Below are 22034 nucleotides of genomic sequence, written 5' to 3'. Positions count from 1 at the left end.
GGATTTAGGGTAAGGTTAGGGGATTTAGGGTAAAATTAGGGGATTTAGGGTAAGGTTAGGGGATTTAGGATAAAATTAGGGGATTTAGGGTAAGGTTAGGGGATTTAGGGTAAAATTAGGGGATTTAGGGTAAGATTAGGGGATTTAGGGTAAGGTTAGCGACTTGGTGGAGAAGCGGTCGGCAGCTGAGTGTCCCTGCAGTGAGGTGAGTAGCGGGTAAATGCCGGCGGTCATTTAGTCGCAGCGAAACGGCTGCAACCACATGTCCTAGACAGCCTCCAAAGGACTTTACTCTCCTCTTTCTTGACAGTTTCTGTTTGTCTCCCAGTGTGTACGTTCCTCCTGACGCTGTGAGCCCCATTTGTTCCCCCAGAATGAGGTGCACGGACACAGACACCTCCCCCCCCTCAATCATACACCTCTCACTACCCCTCTCACAGACACCTCTCACTCCCTCCCCGCACACAGACACACCACACTCTCTCCTCTCACACAGACACCTCTCACTCTCCCCTCACACATCAGCTAGCGGCCCTTACGCCTCCCTTACCTTCTGCTTGTGCCCCGTGGACTTCCCCAGCCACTTCCATGTGGTGCACTGCGCTAGGAATTATGGGGCGTAATTTTTGAATGCTTAGCGGCTGTCAACAGGCCCGCCAACAGGGGGGGTCTGCCGGGGTTGGCATCCCGGGCCCCCTGCGCGGCCATGCCTGTTTTATTAGGGAAAAAAATGTCGCAGATTCCCGTGCGCATGCGCAGAGCCAAGGTCCCGGTGCGCATGTGCAGGGAAATCAGGGTGTCTGGCCTGCTGCCTGTGGGCCGGCTCCCCCATCCTGCTCCCAACGTGGGATGGAGGGGAAGCACCGTGGTGAGCCTGCGCCCGCCAACCCTGCTTCCCCCGCGTGCCCGCCAACCCAGCTTCCCCCACTAACCCAGCTTCCCTCACTAACCCAGCTTCCCTCACTAACCCAGCTTCCCGCACTAACCCAGCTTCCCCCGCGCGCCCACCTCCAGCCGTGGAAATAGCCCGCCAGTCTCGCCCCCCCCAGCTGCCTACCTCCCGTGCCTCGCCCGCACCCCCCGAGCCCACCTCCCGCCCCGGGCAGCAGCCACAGGGATATCGTGGGCAGGGGGGGAAGCGTCTGGCAGACAAGGAAGCTTTACCCACCCTGTCAAGGTCAGTCACCCACCCAAACAGTCACTCATCCAGTCACTCACCCACTCACTCACCCAGTCACTCACCCACCCAGTCACTCACCAACCCTGGCAGTCACTCACTCCCCACCCAGGCAGTCACTCACTCACCCACCCAGGCAGTCACTCACCCACCCAACTCACCCACCCAGGCAGTCACCCACCCAGGCAGTCACTCACACACCCAGGCAGTCACTCACCCACCAAGGCAGTCACTCAGTCAACCACCCACCCAGGCAGTCAGTCAGTCACCCACCCACACAGGCAGTCACCCAAGGCAGTCACCCACCACAGGCAGTCAGCCACCCACCCACCCAGTCGGTCACCCACCCAGGCAGTCAGTCAAAGCAGGCAGGCACCTGTCTTTTGTTGAAAATATAAACATATACAGATTGCATTGTAATGTTTTTTCCGTATTACAACAAGAAGAAAACAGTTAAGTAAAAGATGCGCGCTAAAAAATATTTTTCCGGGGTTGGCGAGCTGTTCCTTTCAGTTGTCCTGGGCCCCATGATTTCTGTTGGTAGCCTTGGCTGTCAATCACCGCCGAGCACTGATTAGTTGCTCCCCACAATTCATAGTGCGGCACTCCCGATAGGAGGGAGTTGAGGTTGCGGTAGAGGAGAGCGCTCCGGCTCAGTTCAGTCTGCTGCGCATCATGCGTCAGCACCGCTCCAGGTCTTCGAACTGGTAAGCATTCTAACAACCGAATTGGCAGACTGTCCCCCCTAATTAAAGCCTAGATTTGCGTTATCTACCAATCACGTGACATTATGCTTGTCTTGGCATTCCCCCGATCCAGACCCTGAAAAAGGTCTTTAACTTACGTTAAGACAGCGGGAAATTCCTGCTACGTTAGCTAACGTATGCTTAACTGTGGCATTACACCCATCCAGAAAGTGTAAAAACCCTATTTCAGGGTGGGAACGTAACACAAAGTTTAGGTATGAATTAAATCAAGTGTGCTCAACTCCAGTCCTCAAACCTTCATCACCCCCAACAGGTCAGGTTTTAAGGATATACCAACTTCGGTACAGGTGGCTCAGTCAAAGACTGAATTTCTGATTGAGCCACCTGTGCTGAAGCAGGGTCTAATTGTGCCACCTGTGCTGAAGCAGGGACTAATTGTGCCACATGTTCTGAAGTCGGGACTGATTGAGCCACCTGTGCTGTAGCTGGGATATCCTGAAAACCTGACCTGTTGGGGGGGCTTGCGGACTGGAGTTCATCACCCCGGACGTAACTAACACCACATCTCTGCTTTAATCTTAACGGACCAAGGTGGCTTACTCCTCATTTGCAAATCAATATCACTAACGCAAGTAAAAAATAAAATCCCCGCTATTTAAATGAGTAGATCTGAGTTAACATGTTATTCTTTTGTGTGGATAAAGGTTATGTTAGTTTTGGTTAGCGTTAGGTTAACTCACTACCCTCAGTGTATCTGGGCCTGAGATTGATTACATTTGTTTTACCTCTTCAATGCCAGAAAGGGCTGAAACGCATAGTAAGGCTACCATTCCCGGCAGCCCTGGCACGCGAGAGGTTAAGGAAGACAAATACTGCTCACATAAGTGTTTTGTTTTGTGACTGCACATTTTAGTAATCTTTACTGCTATAATTTCCATCAAATGACCTCTCTGTTGCCTAAAAATAATACCAGGAATTTAATTTCTTTTTCGCCTTGTGGCAGTGTGGATTTAATCAGGCCAAATCGGTTTTATAAAAGTAGGATTAATCCCTGTATTAAGACACCTTCAGAAGGGCAGCTGACAGGTGACATACATTGCTGACTGGTTCACTGCTGTGTTTAATCTCACTGCAGCTTTCCTCCAGCAAAACAATATATTTTTTTTACTAGCCACACGCTATGTCTAAATACCACTCATTTTGTAATAGCCCCAGTCCCACTATGGAAAATATATTTGATTTCCAATATACTGATCAGTACTCAGGCACACAATTAAATTTAATACAGCAACGGACGCCAGAAGCCTATATGAGTGTAGCTCATCTAATGTTAGTATTTTGTCCTCCGAGCATGTCCTGCGCTTTAAAAAAATTAATGAATTTTGTAGTGTCACGAAATCATGCTTTTCTTCATCTTTCGCTTCTGAGGTTACCATGGTAACCTTTAGACTGCGCTGGGTTTTGGAGAGAGCTTAATATTGCAAACATTTAAATCTTCTGAACGGAGCATCGACATAAAGTCAGCGTTGGAGAGAGCAAAAGGATATGGACCTGAAGAAAGTTACACAAAATGCGGATCAGTGTGGGCTGTTGCTTTATATCATCGGCATACAAACAAGCCTAGGAAGAGACAGATTCAGCTTAGCAATATTACGGTGTCAACGTTACCACAGATAGCAACCATCCAATACTGCAGCTACAGAACTGTCACTTTAATAGTTATGGGAAGCATTGGGGACACATGCAGAATGGTCGCCGCTCTTGAATTCATTTCTAATTGTTACAAAGGAACAATCATTTCACAATGGTGATGTGAAATGAATTAATGGCCTTGGGACCTTTCTCTGTTCCAACGTGTAATACCTCATCTAACATTATTAATGTCTGTTTCATAGTTTGAGATGTTTAGTAACAGTTACATTTAAAAGTATTGTAATAACATTTTACATTGAAACATACATACGTATATTTAGACCCCCAAAACTTGCTTTCAATGTACAATTCCATGGACTATACCAGAGGTGTTCAACACCAGTCCTCAAGCATCTCCCCCCCCCCCCCTGAAAACCTGACCTGTTGGGGGGCTTGAGGACTGGAGTTGAGCACTAGTGGACTATACAATGTTGCTGCCTTCTTTAGCAGCAAACTAACATAAGCATGCTGCAGTAATTTGGGTTGTTATTTTATTTTTAAACCACAATGACAACCATTTTGAAAGATACTCAGCAAAAGTGACATTACATCCACATTTCTCTGTGATTGACGGAACTGATGGAGGTTCTGGAGAGTAAATAATGCTATGAAAATGTAAGTGGAAAGGTCAATTCAAACACCAATATCTTGTTTGCCCATTTAAGCAGGACTAGGGATTGGGAGAGAAGATATACCACTTAAACAGTAAATATTTTTGCCCTGTTAAAGGGATTATAGGCATTTGTAGGGTTGAAAAATACACTTACCCACTTCATAGGTCAAATGTATTTTCCCCCATTCCTGGCAGACTCACAGAACCTTATTCTGTAAGGTGTGAAAGCACAGGTGACGTGCTATCGCATGAAAGCCCTAATAATGTCAACGGGACTTTTCAGGAAATAGCACGTCATCCACGCTATCACACCTTACAGAATAAGGTGAATTATTACAAAATAAGGGCCTCCGTGTTTGCTACAAAAACCCTTTGCGTCCTTTGTTAGCTGTCAGTGAGCAGCAGGCTTTCCTCCTCCCTTCCAGCTATGCGGAGGCTGGAGACAGAAGCTTGGCTGGAAGGCAGAGAGGCAAAAGAAAGTCCTTTGAGGCTCGCTCATAGGCATCTCCACTCAGGAACAAAAGAGGGGATAGGGAACATGCCCAAGGGGTTTGTAGGAAACAGTTGGATGATACTCAGGGAATTTGTGAAAAAGAGGCAGAAAGATAGGATGGTATAAAAAAATGTTTTTAAAAAGGAAGAAGAAAGGATATGGGATAAAGTGATGAAAAGGAGGGAAATAGAAAGGGGTGAAGAGGAGGGAGATGGAAAGGGGTGAAGAGGAGGGAGAGCAAGGGGTGAAGAGGAGAAAGAGATAGAGGGATGAAGAGGAGGGAGAGAGAGAAAGGGATAAAGAGGAGAGAGAAAGGGGTGAAGAGGAGGGAGGGAGAGAGAGAAAGGGACGAAGAGGAGGGAGAGAGAGAAAGTGGTAAAGAGGAAGGAGAAATAGAGGAGTATCCCCTATGCAATTCTCACAAGGAAAGTCAATGCATAAATGTCCTTATATCATAATCGTCTTTCCAGAAAAAACAGCATACTTAAATTCAGACCTCCAAACTCCACAATATCCACAATCAGTAATGTCACTATCAGACCCTTAATAGCCCCTCTGTGTGGACTCCAAATAACCTTAATTAGGTATATCTTATGTGGGTGTCACAGGCTATAGATACAATGAATATAGTGAAACTTGATGAACTGAATAGCAAAGAAATGGAATTGACTCACATAAATGATTTGCTGGAGGTCCAGATGCTGTTTGGTGTGCTCCTACCGAAGGAATTCAAGATGCAGGAGGTCGTAGATGGTGATGCAACAAAGGCAAAGGCCCGTGCGGCTGAAACGCGTCAGAGTGCTTGCTGTGCTGTTTTCTATGTGCCAATAAACTTTTGTACCCAGTACCCTGCAATCTCCAGTCCAACGTTTTTTGCAAGGCAGTTGCACCGCCATCCACGACCTCCTGCATCGTAAAGAGGAAGGAGAAAGGGGTGAAGCGGAGGGAGAGAGAGAGGGATGAAGAGGAAGGAGAGAGAAATGGGAGCAAGGGAGAAAGGCGATGGTTACAATTAAAAAAAGGAAAGGGATGCAGGTGGGAAAGGGAATTAAATGAAATTGGGGACGAGGTGCGGGAGAGATATGTCACGTGTGACAGGGCAGAGACAGGGGTGGAATATCACATATGTCTTCACAGCTTTAATTATTAATTAAAAATATTTTTTTCTGGGTTATAAAAATGACTGTTGTTTGGTTAAGATTATTTTGGACCGGCATGATCAACATAGGATATAGTCCCTATGTGCATTTGTGGTTTGAGATTAACTAGGTTAATATTCCCACCAAATGTATTGTATCTAATGCGTGTATGAAGGGACATGTCAGCTGTATTGACAATGTCACACGTGTGGGGATCACAATGCACTTTATTGATCCTGACTGTCTTCAGTACATAAAGTAAACACTTTATACAGAATAATCATTAAACACAAGGCAGTGTAAATGAACGGAAACAAGGCCGTGTTTACTTAAATTTATTAAAGGTGCATTCACTCACAGGCAATTTTTATGATGAAATCCTTTATTACCTTCCATCTGTCGTGTGGTTGCAAATGAATGTCTATTTGGAACATGCACTCACCTGCTGTACAAGACTTAGTTGTCTGCTCAGGTCCCACCGTTGGGCACAGAAAACAAATCTACATGTGTTGGCCCGGCACTCAAAAAAGTTAAATCAACAAGTACATTTATGCAAAAATTATTTAATTGAACCTAAATCCAATAATAATACAAAAAAACGCATCGTCAGAAAAAAGGGAATTGGCACAAAATTCCTACAGCAAAACGGCATAGCGACGTTGGCGTCCCAGGTCTTTAGTTTTTTGAGTGCTGATCCATCGCACTTCCTGTATGTTGTTGCCAATGTACTTCACACACACAAAATAATATAGAAAACCTGATGAATGTGCATCCCGTTTAATAACGTATACTGCAGGGCTCTTCAACTGCTCTTCCAAGAGGGCCGCATCGGAAACCACTGACAATTAGGAATAGGGTTGCCAGGTGTCCAGCATTGAACTGGACTGTCCTGTATTTGGACACTCCAGCAAAACATTAGAGCTAATACTAGACATGTATGTATCCGGTATTACCTCTCTGGACATGTATGTGTCTGGTATCACCTCTCTAGACATGTATGTGTCTGGTATCACCTCTCTAGACATGTATGTGTCTGGTATCACCTCTCTAGACATGTATGTGTCTGGTATCACCTCTCTAGACATGTATGTGTCTGGTATCACCTCTCTAGACATGTATGTGTCTGGTATTACCTCTCTGGACATAGTGACCTGACTGGTTTGGGGGGGCCGCAGGATATCCCCGAGCAGGGAGAGGGCACGGCTATTGCTAAGGGGCTGGGCAGCTTCCTCCATCCTTATTAGCTGCTGCTGGGTAATGCAGCCAAACAGGAGAAGGTGTCAGGAGCCTGGGGGTGGGGCCAAGGAGAGGAGGTAACTGCATGGAGGGCAGAGAGAGGTGAGAGGAGTGTGTGTCTCGAGCGCGTCGCACCTTTCACCATTGCGTCCAGTATTTTTGGAGAAGTCAACTGGCAACCCTAATTAGGAGGGCAGGGCGCAGGAGTGTTGTAATGTAATGTCATTTAAGATGTATTCTAAAAGACTTGAAAATATTGTACTTACATCTTGCAAGCATTATTCATATACTGTATGTTTCAATATATTACATAAGATTTACTACATTCCCTGATAGCCCAAAAGTGAAACCCAAAGAGCATGTAATAAAAGAACATGCTGGGATCGTATACGAGTTATAAAGCATTTGAACAGTTTTAAAAAATATATATTTTTGATAGAAAATCCCTGCACAGAGATGTTTATACAAATGTTACTGTGTGATTATTTTTCAGGACCTTTTCGGTGGAAATGCCCCTTGAAAAGAAAATTGAAAACTCTTGTCTACTATTATTATTATATATTATTATATTATTATTATCATTATTTGGAAAGCGGCAACATATTCCGCAGTGCGGTACAATGGGGGTGCAGAGATTTTTATAATGAGATAAACAGAGTTTCTTACAAATTTGGACAATGACAGAGTTACATACAGAGAGGTAATAAGGGCCCTGCTCGTGAGAGCTTAAACTATAGAGGGAATGAGGGAAAACGGTGAAACAAACAGGTAAAGTGGCTGCTCATTGTGGGATGGCGTATAGCTCAGGGTGGAGTCTGGTCCAGCCCGACAGGTGATCCCAGTAAGGTTTGAGGGTGGGCGTGTTAAGGGGTGTTACATAGCGTAGAAATTGGTCCAATCACAACCTGCGATACTGGTGTTTTAGAGCTGCCCGCCCCTTAAGTCATCTACAGTTAATTATACGCATTGCTCTGTTGGTTCTGTTAGTGAGTAAAGAAACAGCGAATAAAAATACCACTTGTGAGCACATTCGCACGTCTCAGACAGGTCTGCAGCCCCGCTTCTCACCATTATCTCCTAGCATACAGTGCTTCCACTGCAGCCAGGGATTCTGGGAAATTACAAGTAAATGAGCACTCAGTGTCACCTTTTGCTTCATGTCCATTTTAACATGGACCCCTATAAGTGTATCCCTGCCGTATTACACAGCTTTCCAGCACATCCAGGGTTAAAGAAGTGCAGAGCCAGTAACAGCTACTCACAGAGGGGCTGTTTCGACATTTTGGGTGTCTTCAGTGTGACCTGGTTACACTGGCTTTACCGTGTGAAGCTGGAATAGGTTTCAGTTTCAATAGTGTTGAGTAAAGAAAGAAAGTAAAGTGGAAGAGACTTGGGAGGAGGCAGACATTAGAGAGGAGATTCCCTTTTGTAATGAAGCTGCTGGCTTCCCTCACCCATACAGGGCCCTTGTGACATACTGGATGTCATACGTACATGGTCACTTTTCATGGGGCAGGTCGGGCTGACTGCTCTGACGAAGAGGTCAGCCTGGTCGGAACGGAAGTAGAGCTCCTCCACTCCTTTACCTTATTTCTATTGGCTCTTTGGTAAGGGCAGGATGGGATCAGGGTAGAAGAAGCACACATTTGGCAAAACTTCCCAAAAAAGAAAAAGGGTTTTGGGTCTGACTTTCCAAAGAAACACAATCATCCAAAACTTTGCTTTAAGAATAATTATGTTTGTTTAAGGAAAGCAATTTGAAACCAATTGGTCAATTCTTTACAAAACTATTTCATTCTGCTCAGATGCCACCCTGTTTCCCGACCTTTAAGTCAAACCTTAAAACTCACCTCAAATGAAACATTTCAATAGCCGAGACTAATGGCTACTGTCCCACACCCACAGTCACTCCTATCAACCATTGTGGCCAAGCACTGCCATATACTGCACTTATTCCCTCACCTGCTGTCTCTGCTAGTCTCCCAACATAGCACTTAGATTGTAAGCTCTCCGGGGCAGGGATTTCCTTTCCTATTGTCTGATTTTATTTATTGCACTTAATGTATTCCAAATCCCTGTACTGTATTGTCTTTTTAGTAAAGCACAGAGTACATTGTGGGCTCTATATAAAGAGATACATACATATTACACCGTTACATAATAAAATAGCTAGAACAAGAAGGGCTCCCGTTTCTACTGCACCAGAGTCCTACATTAGGAGACACCATGGTTCACACCCACCACAATATATAAAAAAACAAGATAAGAGAAAGCACTCCACATACTCACGGTCTACTCCTTAGGCCAGGTCCCCAGTGACCGCTGCAGTGCGCGCCACACACAAGGCACAGCCCTATATGGGGCAGGCCTCAGTCGCCGTGTTTACGTGTGTGCACAAGCCACGATGCGTGACCGCCTTGGCCAAAACAAGACAAGATTTTTGTCTTTTGGTGCGGCTGCCGAGCATTGGCCTCGTCACGGCAACGGTTCAGCCAATGAGGGCGAACCAGCCGCGTGACTTCATGGTCGCGCCCCCGCCATGCCCCCCCCCACCCCCAGTCGCGATCTTGTCTTCCCCCCTGCAGCTCAAGCACAGACTGCAGATCGAGGCTTGTACCCATGCACGCGCCGCCAGGCCGCCAGACGCGCGTGCAGGAGCTGACACTGGGGCCGTAGTCTTACAAGGAACACGAAAGCTTCAACTGCAACATAAATTCTTCACTTATTTAGATAGAGCAGCAACAGCATCGACATTTCAGGCCAACATGGCTACAGCTATCTGACGAAGTGGCACTTTTACCGTCTTGTAGACCAGGCTATTTTGAGACAATCATATAGCTACCTTTTCGCATATTTTGTAGAACTGTTAATTCACTAACAGTATCTTTTTTTCTATCGTGGATGGGGATTGCTACTTTTATATTTCGTTTTCTAAACAACCTCTTTCCATTGTTACCATTTTGATTGAGCAGAGAGAATGGAAGATAATGCACAGAGAGAATGGAAGATAATGCACAGAGAGAATGGAAGATAATGCACAGAGAGAATGGAAGATAATGCACAGAGAGAATGGAAGATAATGCACAGAGAGAATGGAAGATAATGCACAGAGAGAATGGAAGATAATGCACAGAGAGAATGGAAGATAATGCACAGAGAGATATGTTCTGCGCAGTCACTTTGGGGAGAAACTGCATTGTCAATCTGCCAAAAAAACAAAACCATATACTATTATTTTAACATTTTATTTCTTGGCAGCCATTTATCATTAAGATGATTAAAAGTAATTGTAATATTAATGCAGGAATGCTTGAAAAACACCATACCAAAAAAAAAGGTATCATTTAATTAAGCTCTTTCTGCCTGTTAAAGCTGCACAGCAGTACTCCGTTAAGCCTTTTCTAATTATCACGAGAGAAGGTAATCTGGTTGATTAGTCACAGGATGTAATTGTATTTTTTTGGCATCTTAAAGGGGCAGTGACTCCTAGGACCAAAGTGTGCTAATGGCAATTAAATATTTTTTTGTAAAGTTAGTTGGTCAGCTAAGGCCCGTAATATAGTGGGTGTGCCACACACTTTTTGTGTGTACGGGTCCGTGCTGCTGTGAGCGACAGTCTTGGAAGGTACTGTGTGTTTGTGTGTGTGTGTGTCACTGGGTAACTGTGTGTATATATGTGTGTGTGTGTGTGTGTGTGTATATGTTTGTGTATAGATTGTGTGAGTTAATAATTAAATAATATTTTTTTTTAAAAGACGTACAGTATGAATGAAATTTTTTTTATTGTGCAACGTTGAGATATATATATATATATATACAGCATACGAACCAATCCAAGGACCAGTAAAGAGACAGCAAACTGCACGGGGTTAATCCAAAAAAAACCTGTATTCAAAACATAGACACACGTTGGCTTACGTGTGTCTATGTTTTGAATACAGGTTTTTATTGGATTAACCCCGTGCAGTTTGCTGTCTCTTTACTGGTCCTTGGATTGGTTCGTATGCTGTGTGTTTTTCTATGAGACTAGCATCTGCTTTTTTGCTTCATTACAGTGTGCTGACTGGCCTCTTGTGGATTATATATATATATATATATATATATATATATATATATATATATATATATACAGTGGTCGACAAATCACCAAAAAATCTACTCGCCGAACAAAAAAATCTACTCGTCACCTAGTACCAAACGTGTGCTGCTTGGGCCAATAGGAGCTCGCCACGATGTTAAATCCACTCACCCGGGGCGAGCAAATGTATAGGTTTGTCGAACACTGTATATATATACATACATACATACATACACACATACACACATTACAGCGGCAGTAGCGGTGCGAATACATACTTTTCTGAATCTTCCCCCCTGTCGGCCGGTTCCACGCTCACTACCTAGCATACAATGGCTAACCACAGCCACAGCCACGCGCACGGTGCAGCAAGCACGCCGACTATATTACAGGCCTAAGGCCTGTTATATACAGGATGCGGCCGTGCGTTCCTATGCGAACGCGCGTGCACGTGCCGCATGCTTTTCCTGTATATAGTGCCGGGAGCTGCAGGTAAGGTATATCTGTGTATATGTGTGTGTATGTGTGTGTATGTGTGAGTATATGTGTTTGCATGGGTTGTGTGAGTGAATGTAAGTCCTAGATAGATTTTTTTAAAGTAAAAAAAAACTTTAATAAATATTTTTTTTTAACTTCTGCAATCACACACACACACACACACACACACACACACACACACACACACACACACACACACACACACACACACACACACACACACACACACACACACACACACACACACACACACACACACACACACACACACACACACACACACACACACACACACACACACACACACATCCATATAAACACACATCCATGCATACATACATACACAAATACACACATATACATATATTTGAGCGCAGGCAGCGGCGCAAAAAGATGAATTTCTTCATCTTCGCCGCTGTCTGTCGGCTCCCATCTCCCTGCCGTGCGCGCGGCCCTTCTATAGAAAGGCTGACTAACGTCAGCCAACTAAAAATCCGCGCTATATACCGTGCCTAAGACTTGGGAGGGGTTTGATTCCTACTCTGGCTCCACTCTTGCATGTCTCATCACTGTGTTTCAATAACAGTTTGCCTCTTCTTCTCCCCTTATCTTTATTGGTTCTCTGATAAGGACACGGTGACATAAGGGTAAACAAAACATGATTAACAAACACTGCCTCAACCAGAGGCCCCTCAGAAATGTAATTGATTATTTACTATCAAAGAAACACAATCAGCCAAATATTTGCATTTAGCTCGGTACGTTTTGTTTGAGGAAGCCAATTAGATTGTTTCGCTACAATGATTCTATTAGGAACAAAATAAGTTATGGTTGGTAAAACACTGATGAAAACCCTCCACCATACAGTGTACAGCAAATACAAATACCACAAGTGTTTTTTTTAATGTAATGTTTCTATGGAATTACAGATATTTCAAAAACATTTTTTTTATTTAATGGTAGATGTATGAATGAAGTATACTTGGAATGTTTTATGTAATGAGTGCATTACAGTGCACGGTTTGCACGATAGTGCAGTGGTTTTCAACCTTTTCTTGGGTATAGAACCCTATAATTATATTGTGAAATTCTGCAGAACCCCAACCCTCTCTAATAGTGCGTCTGACATCAGATACATTGTAAGGAGCCCCAACCCTCTCTAATAGTGCGTCTGACATCAGATGCATTGTAAGGAACCCCAACCCTCTCTAATAGCGCGTCTGAGATCAGATACATTGTAAGCAACCCCAACCCTCTCTAATAGTGCATCTGAGATCAGATGCATTGTAAGAAACCCCAACCCTCTCTAATAGCGCGTCTGAGATCAGATGCATTGTAAGAAACCCCAACCCTCTCTAATAGTGCATCTGAGATCAGATACATTGTAAGGAGCCCCAACCCTCTCTAATAGCGCGTCTGAGATCAGATGCATTGTAAATTCTTCTGTATTTGGTGCAATTCTCATATGACCTGAAAATTGCAGGGAACCCTTTAGAGATGCTCGTAGGACCCCTGTTGAAAAACACAGATGTAGTGTTACATAGGAATGACATAATATCTGCTTCTTCTTGCAGGCTCATGCTATGGTTTGGCACACCTATAACACACACTTCCGGCAGTCTCAGAAGGGATACCTGTCTGTAACATTGGGATCCCACTGGATAGAACCAGAGAAAGGAAACACCAACCCTATAACCATCGAGATGTGCCAGATGTCTTTGGACACAGTGCTTGGCCGCTTTGCTAAACCCATTCACGGCGACGGAGATTACCCTGAAATCCTTAAGGGAAAACACAGCTCCGTTTTACCCAACTTCACTGAAACCGAGAAGACTTATATCAAGGGGACGGCAGACTTCTTTGCATTTTCTTTCGGCCCCAATAATTTCAAAAGCCCATACAACGCCACCATGCTGGGCCGAGTTTCAATTCACCTGAGAGGGCTATTGAATTGGATTAAACTGGAATATGACAGCCCGAGAATCATGATCATGGAGAATGGCTGGTATTCCAACAGCCACGTGAAGACCGAAGACACCACAGCAATATATATCATGAAGAAATTTATCAACGAGGTCCTGCAAGGTTTGTACATTATTATTTTTTTTGTTCATGTCAATTCTTTTATTGTTGAAGAAAGTTTTTCAAGATATTTATAGTACGCAAAGATAAATAATATGCTGGAAACATGGCACCATCACATCCATGTTCCAGATACTGTACAAAATAGTTCTTAGAGAAATTTTCAAAAGAGTGAGAAGAATAGAGAGAAATACAGAGAGCGCAGGGAATGGGGCTTTATAGGTAACCAATGCTGCTATTGCAAAGCTATTGCTTCTTTTTATGTTTCTTTTGGGAAACCTATTAGTGATAAGTTACCTCCAAAATACCAGTGTGCTGGGTGCAAGCCCTGATGTATAATAGGTCAATATTAACTATGTATGACATTAAGAAACGTATCCACAAAAATTATATATTTTTCAAATATATGCATTATGTCCCAAGTGGATGGGCTCTGATGTGTCGTCTGGGCCAGGAGGTGTCTTAAAGTATAGCACTGCTTAGTAAATATGGGCCTATATTCTTTACAACAGGGGTGCTCAAACTCAGCCCCCAAGGGCCACCGACAGGTCAGGTTTTAAGGATATCCCAGCTTCAACACAGGTGGCTCAATCAAAGTTACTGAGCCACTGACTGAGACAGCCTCTGTGCTGAAGCTGGGATATCCTTAAAACCTGATCTGTTGGTGGCCCTTGGGGACTGAGTTTGAGCACCACTGCTTATATGGACCACTATTGAGGTTAGTTAGGGATAAATGCTTCAAAACGTGATCAGGATGCAAAGGAAATAAAGAAATGTTTACAAACAATGAGTCCGTCTATCGGGTTTTAATACTGGTTTGAAGCCATTAACAAAAGACAGGATTTTCACTCTCCATATTACTGAGGGTATATTGAGTGGAAATTCACCATCACATACATAGAACCACTTACTACTGTGCTCGTTGGTAATTCTTACTCCTGCATCATACGTGACCATCAGATTGAATCACATAATATCTAAATCAGTAAGGTTCTTATCCCAAGCAATTCTTTTATTTCTCTGCTTCTGGGGAATGGGAGTTGGCATTCTATTCCCCTACTAGCTGCATAGGCTCCTGAACGCTATTACCTGTCACTGCGCGGTTAGGGCTATCCTTGATACTTGAATAACTCCCCCCGAGAGTAGTGACCTGATAACATTCAAAGCGGGCAAAATGTTTTGTACTTGTATGTCTTTATAAATATAGCATAGATATAAGAGTTATGAACATACTCTGACACTGTCAGACACTGCCACCTATCTATAATCCTGAAGTCCATGCGCTACTGGAACTGCCATGACATACATTGTACAGACTCATCAATACTAGCTGCCCCAGCACTGGATGGATGTAGCTCAGGAATGACCAACTCCAACCCTCAAGGGCCACCAACAGGTCAGGCTTAAGGGATTTCCCTGTTTCAGCTCAGGTGGCTCAGTCATTGACTGAAGCAGGGATATCCTTAAAACGTGACCCTTGAGGACTGGAGTTGGCCACCGGACTAGCTGATCATTCCAAAATGATTGGACCACCAGTGCTACTGCGAGGATATCATTAAAACCTGCACTGTTAGCGGTCCACGAGGACTGGAGTTGGGATCCACTGCAAGGGCAACTCATTTCCGACATACCATACAGTGTACAAACCTCTCCCCAGTGCATGTTCTCAGTCTCATAATCTGAAGGTTGTGAGTTCGTTCCTCACACGGGGCACATTCCAAATAGGTTGAACTTGATGGACGGAAGTCTTTTTTCAACCCCATCTACTGTGTAACTATGTTATGTATCCAGTCTCTGCCAATTAAAGATGTCACTTTAAATCATTTTCTTTCTCCCCCCTCTGTGTTCAGCTATTAAACATGATGACATTAACGTGTTTGGTTACACTGCGTGGTCTCTGGCGGACGGCTTTGAATGGCAAGAAGGCTACAAGATACGACGCGGGCTGTTTTATGTCGATTTCAACAGCACCGAGAAAGAATTGATCCCCAAGTCCTCGGCGTTTTATTACAAGCAGGTCATACAACACAATGGCTTCCCTGTGAAGGAGTCCGCCTCCTCAACCCATGGACAGTTCCCATGTGACTTCAACTGGGGTGTAACAGATTCTATTCTAAAGGTAACATTAAGCCGTCTTGTCGTGTTCATCAGCTGATAATATATATATATATTTGACCCTTTCACTGCCAGGGCGACGTGCCACAGAGAAAACTATAACGCGTTGCATAACATGGCCCTATGATGGATAATGCTATTGGAACCATGGCCGCGATTCATCAAGCCGTGACGCAGGGTATTGCATCCATTCCGGCAGCAATTGCCATTCAAGTCAATGGCAGTAACTGATGGATGGGGGTCCGATACCCAGCATTGCTGCTTGATCAGTCCCAGCCCAAGAGCCTAATGAGTTCATTCATGTACATATAAGATTCTTGCAGTGTGCCTATCATTTGATGTAATTGTGGACTTTGTTGCTGCTTCATAGTCTGCAATAAAATATGTCAAGCTGATCCACAGGTTAGTTTCAACAATAAATGAACAAAAAAAAAAACTTTAAGAACGTGAAACTCCTCAAACTCCTTTATTTAAGAAAGTTATTATGATTTTAACAGGCCTGGATTAGAGCGTCCTGCAGAGCTGAACTGCATTATTTTCAGCTCCGGGGACCTCACACTTTATGGTGAAGTTACAGGTGTCTCTCCTCCTCGATGGGAAACAAAATGGCAGTTCAAAACTCGCGGGTCAAGCAAGCCAATATTCTATAACCATTTAAATCCCCTTGAACAGGATTGGCCAATTCTAGTTCTTAAGGGCCAACAATAGTTCAGGTTTTAAGGATATCCCTCAGTCGTTGATTGAGCCACATATGCTGAAGTACGGATATCCATAAAACTGACCAGTTGGTGGCTCTTGAGGACAAGTGGTGGCCAGCCCTGCCTAAGAGAAACTTGACCGCTAAGTATCCTGGAAACCGGAGAGTTTCTGGTGTTAAAAATAGCAGCTCGTCTCCTGGGGCCCTCCAGTGGCAATCCTGTAAAAAAAAAAAAAAAAAAGGGTTGTTGCTTAAAGTGTTTAAAAAAAATTTCCCTTGATGTAAGGGAATTGTGCAGGAATAGCAAATAATTTCCAGGATTAATAACGTAATTTTATTTAGTGCTGATAATCTTTGCAGCTCTGTACAAATAACAATAGAGGAAAAATAAGTCCCTGCCTCAGAAAGCTTACATTGTTATGTCGGTGTCTGAGGAACCGGAACTTACCCAAGGTCACAAGGAGAGCTGGCATTGGGATTGCAAACTGTAAACTGTGTTCACCTGCGTCACAGACAGTGTTCCTACCACTGAGCGACTCCTTCAGCTCTTCAATAATCCTTCTTAAAGGTGCAATTCTATGTAGCCAGCCTGATTGACTTCCTTAAACAAATCTACCCATACTTAAATTGGAGGCACTGGTTAGGGGCTTTTGAATGGGAGATTGTTGGTCGATCAAGGGTTGTCTACCCCACTTTGCCTTTATCAGAAAGCCAATAAGGATAATGGGTTTTTCATGTGCAGACCCTTGTGGAGCACACGGAGACATTACACAAACGGTAGCATCTAGAGGAAACCAAACCTCTCCCAAGTCCATGTGTACAGACTAATTTAAACAAATATTTAAAAATACACATTTGGTAACAAAAAAAAAAAAGCATAAATTACTTTGGTCCTAGGAGCAGTTGCCTCTCTGAGCCACATTCTTTACGGAACAATCATCATCGTTTATTTTTTAAGTACAGTACATACAGCCCTCCACTTAAGGGGACATCGCAATACTTTACAGTCAGTTTGAGAACAACTACAATTAAATACAATTATTCTGTTACACATGAGACAGATGGGAAAAGCCATAGTTATAATAATAAATGGTTGCATTAAATGAACAAAGGTTATACATTCAGTTTGCAGACATTTTATGGACAGTTAGAGACATGATTATGAGCATAAATAGCAATTACAGACAAGATTAAATTGTGCTAGAAGAGTTAGGATAGACCTGCAATGTATTGTTAGAAGATGCCCTGCTTTGAGGACAGTTACAATCTATAGGGTAGGTTGAAACATTGGGTACAGGGGATGAGAAGGCTCGAGAGTTTCAGAATACAATAGAACAGCTGTAATATTACCAAACAGCAAACGGCAGCAAACAGTGACATCCTTTGGCTGCCCTTTGGCTGCACTTTGGCTGACACCAAAGGCATACGCCTTTTGGGCGACTGTTATGAAGGGTAACATTTGTTGAGTTATTTTCTTTGTTTTCACAGGCAGAGCTCATGCCTTCATCTCCCCAGTTTACTGACCGCCGATTGTATGTGTGGAATAGCACTGGAAATGGGGATCTACACGCAGTTAAAGGTGTGAAGTTGAAGACCCGACCAGCCCAATGCACCGATTTCATCAGCATCAAGAAACAACTGGCCCTGTTGACAAGAATGAAAGTCACACATTACAGATTTGCCCTCAACTGGTCCTTGATTCTCCCAAAAGGAGATTTGTCTACAATTAACAGGGAAGTCCTCAGGTATTACCGGTGCATGGTAGATGAGGCATCTAATCTTAACATCAAAACCATGGTAACACTTTACTATCCAACACACACTTCTTTAAGCCTTCCAGGACCTTTGGTAGAAAATGGAGGGTGGTTAAACCGGACTATCACTCAGGCTTTCCATGACTATGCAACATTGTGCTTTCAGGAATTGGGTGAGTTGGTGAAGCAGTGGATCACCATAAATGAGCCAAACAGACTTAATCACTACTATGATAGTAGCAGTAATAATACATATCAGGCGGTGCACAATGTGCTTATAGCTCATGCTATGGCCTGGCAGACTTATGACAAGAAATACAGATCTGTCCAGCACGGCTATGTGTCTTTAGCTCTACGTACAGATTGGGCTGAGCCTGCCAACATCTTTCTCAAATCCCACGCCGAAGCTGCAGACAGATTATTACAGTTTGACATTGCATGGTTAGCAGAACCACTTTTTGGTTCCGGTGACTATCCAGTCCACATGAGGGAATACATTCTCGCCAAGAACCAAAGAGGACTGTCCAGTTCTTTCTTTCCCAATTTCACAGAAGAAGAAAGGAGCCTGGTAAGAGGGGCAGCTGATTTCTTTGCCCTGAATCATTTCACGACCAGGCTTGTGATTCATGAGCCCAAGAACGGGAGCAGATACGATTCTGACCGGGACATTCATACTCTCTCTGATGCGACGTGTCTGAGCTCAGCAGGCGGGGTGGCAGTGGTACCGTCCGGCATACGAAAAGTCCTCCAATGGATCAAAAGGAACTATGGAGATATCCCTATTTATATTACAGCAAATGGTATTGATGACAAATCTTCAAGCTACGACGATCTCAGAATTTATTACTTGCAACAATACAACCGCCAGGTATTACAAGGTAAGTGAATGTGTCAGCATAAATGCAAACAAGTTTACTTTCACTAAATATAATGTATGTATTCTCTTGGGAGGAGGTTTTCCCCACACCAGGACTGAATGATTTACCAATCCAGAGTTGTGTCTGTGTTAATCATTTTAAAATATGAAGTGAGAAAGAGAATGGAGGCCACTGGTTGGACGTCTGGTTTTACATTTTATCCCCGTATTGAATGCATTACGACTCAGGTATTTCCCACTATTCCAAAAATTACAACTTAATTTGTTAAGTAAACTATGAAAGTTAAAGACTGCCGATTTGTGATGTCAGGATACACTACTGTGAAAAATGTGTAAAGAAAAATATTTACTTTTAGTTTTTAGTCTCAACTCGGTCCAAACTCCATCATGGTTCCATCCTATACGAGGAATACAGTGGCGTACGGAAGTAATCACCCCTTACCAATAGTGTCACAAGTTGTTGAATTACAAAGAATGTATGCGCATTTTTTTTTTCAAACAAACTATTTTTATTCAAAGCTACCGAGCTCTAGTGGTTATACTCCTCACTGTTATATGAGGAAGAGGTTAAATGCCCGCAAAGGTGAAAAATACTGGTTGCATAATGTTACGCCGGTGCTGCCCGCAGACCAGACCCGTCCCCTGTGCTGAGGTGGGACGTAGGGATACACGCACCCGCAGCAAAGGGAGCGCGTCCGGAGTGTGGTGTTAGTGTTGCCAGGCCAGGTATAGTAAGGAAGACAATACTTGCCGGTACCGGTAGTAGAGGAGGAGTAGTTATTGCCGTTGCCAAGATCAGGGATTGGAGAGTTGCGGATGGTCGAAGGTATAAGCCGTGTTACAGGGATGCCAGAAATCACGAAGTCCAAGTAGAGCCGAAGTCGAGAGCCAAAGGGGGTAGTCGTCCAATCCGCGTCAATACCTGAGGAGTCACAGAGAGAGTAGTCAAATGCTTCCATACAGAACTATGTCGAGCGACGAGTGATGGGAAGCACAGGCATAATAAAGCTGGGCAGGCCAATGGGAAAAGGGGGCAGGCCTGGAGGACTGCAAGGAGTCCTCCCTGATAGGAGGGAGGTGTTACAGCCCAGCTGAGTGTAATCATTGATTTGCATGGTACTGTGTGATGCTTGGGGGCGACGCCTCACTGCAGGAGCAGTGGTTAAAAGTGCTCTGTTAGGCGTGTGCTCTGTAAGCTGGGAATGCATGCACATAATGTCCGGGGCTGGCGTGCGTGTGTGCGTGGATTCGGTGACTGACGCGCATATGCGCATGGGGACAGAGACAGATGAACGTGTGCGCATAGAGCGCGGAGCTGGGGACACACGCAGAGGCTGCGGTTCAACAGGCACCTCTTCGGTTGGTGCAATCCTGTGATGGCGAGGAGCAAGAGTGCCAGTGGCAGACAACGGAGGTATGTGGGAATTGCGCTGCAGACGCTTGAGTACCGACGGGAGGTGAGTAATGGTCGCGCTGACGGCGCTTAGACACCATATTCCTTACAGTACCCCCCCCCCCTTCAGGAACGGCCTCAGGACAGTCCTTAAATGGTTTGTTTGGAAACTTCTTCCTGAAAGTCTTCAGAAGAACCGGAGCGTGGATATCACGAAGTGGAACCCAAGACCTTTCCTCTGGGCCGAAACCCTTCCAGTGCACGAGGAACTGCAGTTGACCCCTGGATATGCGAGAATCGAGCAGGGACTGGACCTCATATTCTTCCCTATTCTGGGTAATAACCGGATCAGGCCTACGGTTATGGTTGGGGAAGAAATGACTGGATACGAATGGCTTGAGTAGAGATGTGTGAAACACGTTTGGTATCTTCATGCTGTCGGAAAGTTGAAGCCGGAATGCTACCGGATTAATCTGTTCAGTTATCGGAAAAGGGCCCTAGAACCTCGGCGCCAATTTTGGGGAAGGTACCTTCAAATAAATGTTTCTTGAGGACAGCCATACCATATCCCTGGCTTGTATCTGGGTGCTGGACGGCGGTGGCGATCTGCCTGATGTTTGGCCCGTTGAGAGGCGGTAAGAAGAGCAGACTGAATCTTGGACCATGCTGATTGCAGAGATGTGACACGATCGTCTACAGCCGGGACTCCGGAAGGAATGTTGGAGACGGGAAGACATGGGGGATGAAAACCGTAATTGATGAAAAATGGCGACTCTCGGGTGGACTCGTTGGTAGCGGAGTTAAAAGCATATTCGGCCCATGGCAAAAGTTGTGCCCAATCATCCTGAGAATTGGAAATGAAACACCTCAGGTATTTTTCCAGGGACTGATTGACCCTTTCTGTTTGACCATTGGACTGAGGATGGTAAGCTGAGGAAAAAGAAGAAGAGATCCCTAGTCTTTTGGTAAAAGTTCTCCAAAATCTGGATACGAACTGTGACCCTCTGTCAGACACGATGGACTAAGGAATACCATGAATGCGAAAGATGTGATCAGTGAAGATATCTGCAAGGGCGGGTGAGGTGGGAAGTCCTTTGAGCGGGATAAAGTGAGCCATCTTAGAAAAACGATCCACCACTACTAAAATCGTATTCATCCCTTTGGACCTTGGCAACTCCACAATAAAATCCATTGATATGTGTGACCATGGACGTTCTGGGATGGGCAGAGGAAGGAGAAGACCATGAGGCCTTTGATGAATTGTCTTGTTTTGCGATCAGACCGGACAAGCGTGCGTATATTCGAAAATGTCTTTGGACATCTTGGGCCACCAAAAGTTGCGACTTATAAGGTCCAAAGTCTTTTTGTAGCCAGGATGACCAGCTGCTCTCGAGGCATGTCCCCAATCCAGAACCTCGGGTATGAAATTAGGTCTCACGAAGAGCTTGCCCCTGGGGACCTTCAGGTTCTTTGGAATGGACCT

At 44.4% G+C, this 22034-nt stretch overlaps 1 protein-coding gene across 1 annotated transcript in view; it reads left to right on the top strand.

The window, feature by feature from the left end:
- KLB (klotho beta) overlaps nucleotides 1–22034 on the top strand; it is a 44099-nt gene that overhangs the window by 11430 nt on the left and 10635 nt on the right. Inside the window, exons 2-4 of the mRNA XM_075567823.1 lie at nucleotides 13208–13718; nucleotides 15566–15834; nucleotides 18016–19159. Coding sequence (XP_075423938.1) covers nucleotides 13208–13718; nucleotides 15566–15834; nucleotides 18016–19159 — 1924 coding nt within the window. The remainder of the gene's footprint in view (nucleotides 1–13207; nucleotides 13719–15565; nucleotides 15835–18015; nucleotides 19160–22034) is intronic.

Source organism: Ascaphus truei, chromosome 1 (assembly GCF_040206685.1).
Source record: "Ascaphus truei isolate aAscTru1 chromosome 1, aAscTru1.hap1, whole genome shotgun sequence".
NCBI lineage: Eukaryota > Metazoa > Chordata > Amphibia > Anura > Ascaphidae > Ascaphus > Ascaphus truei.
This window is presented reverse-complemented; position numbering and strand designations above follow the sequence as displayed.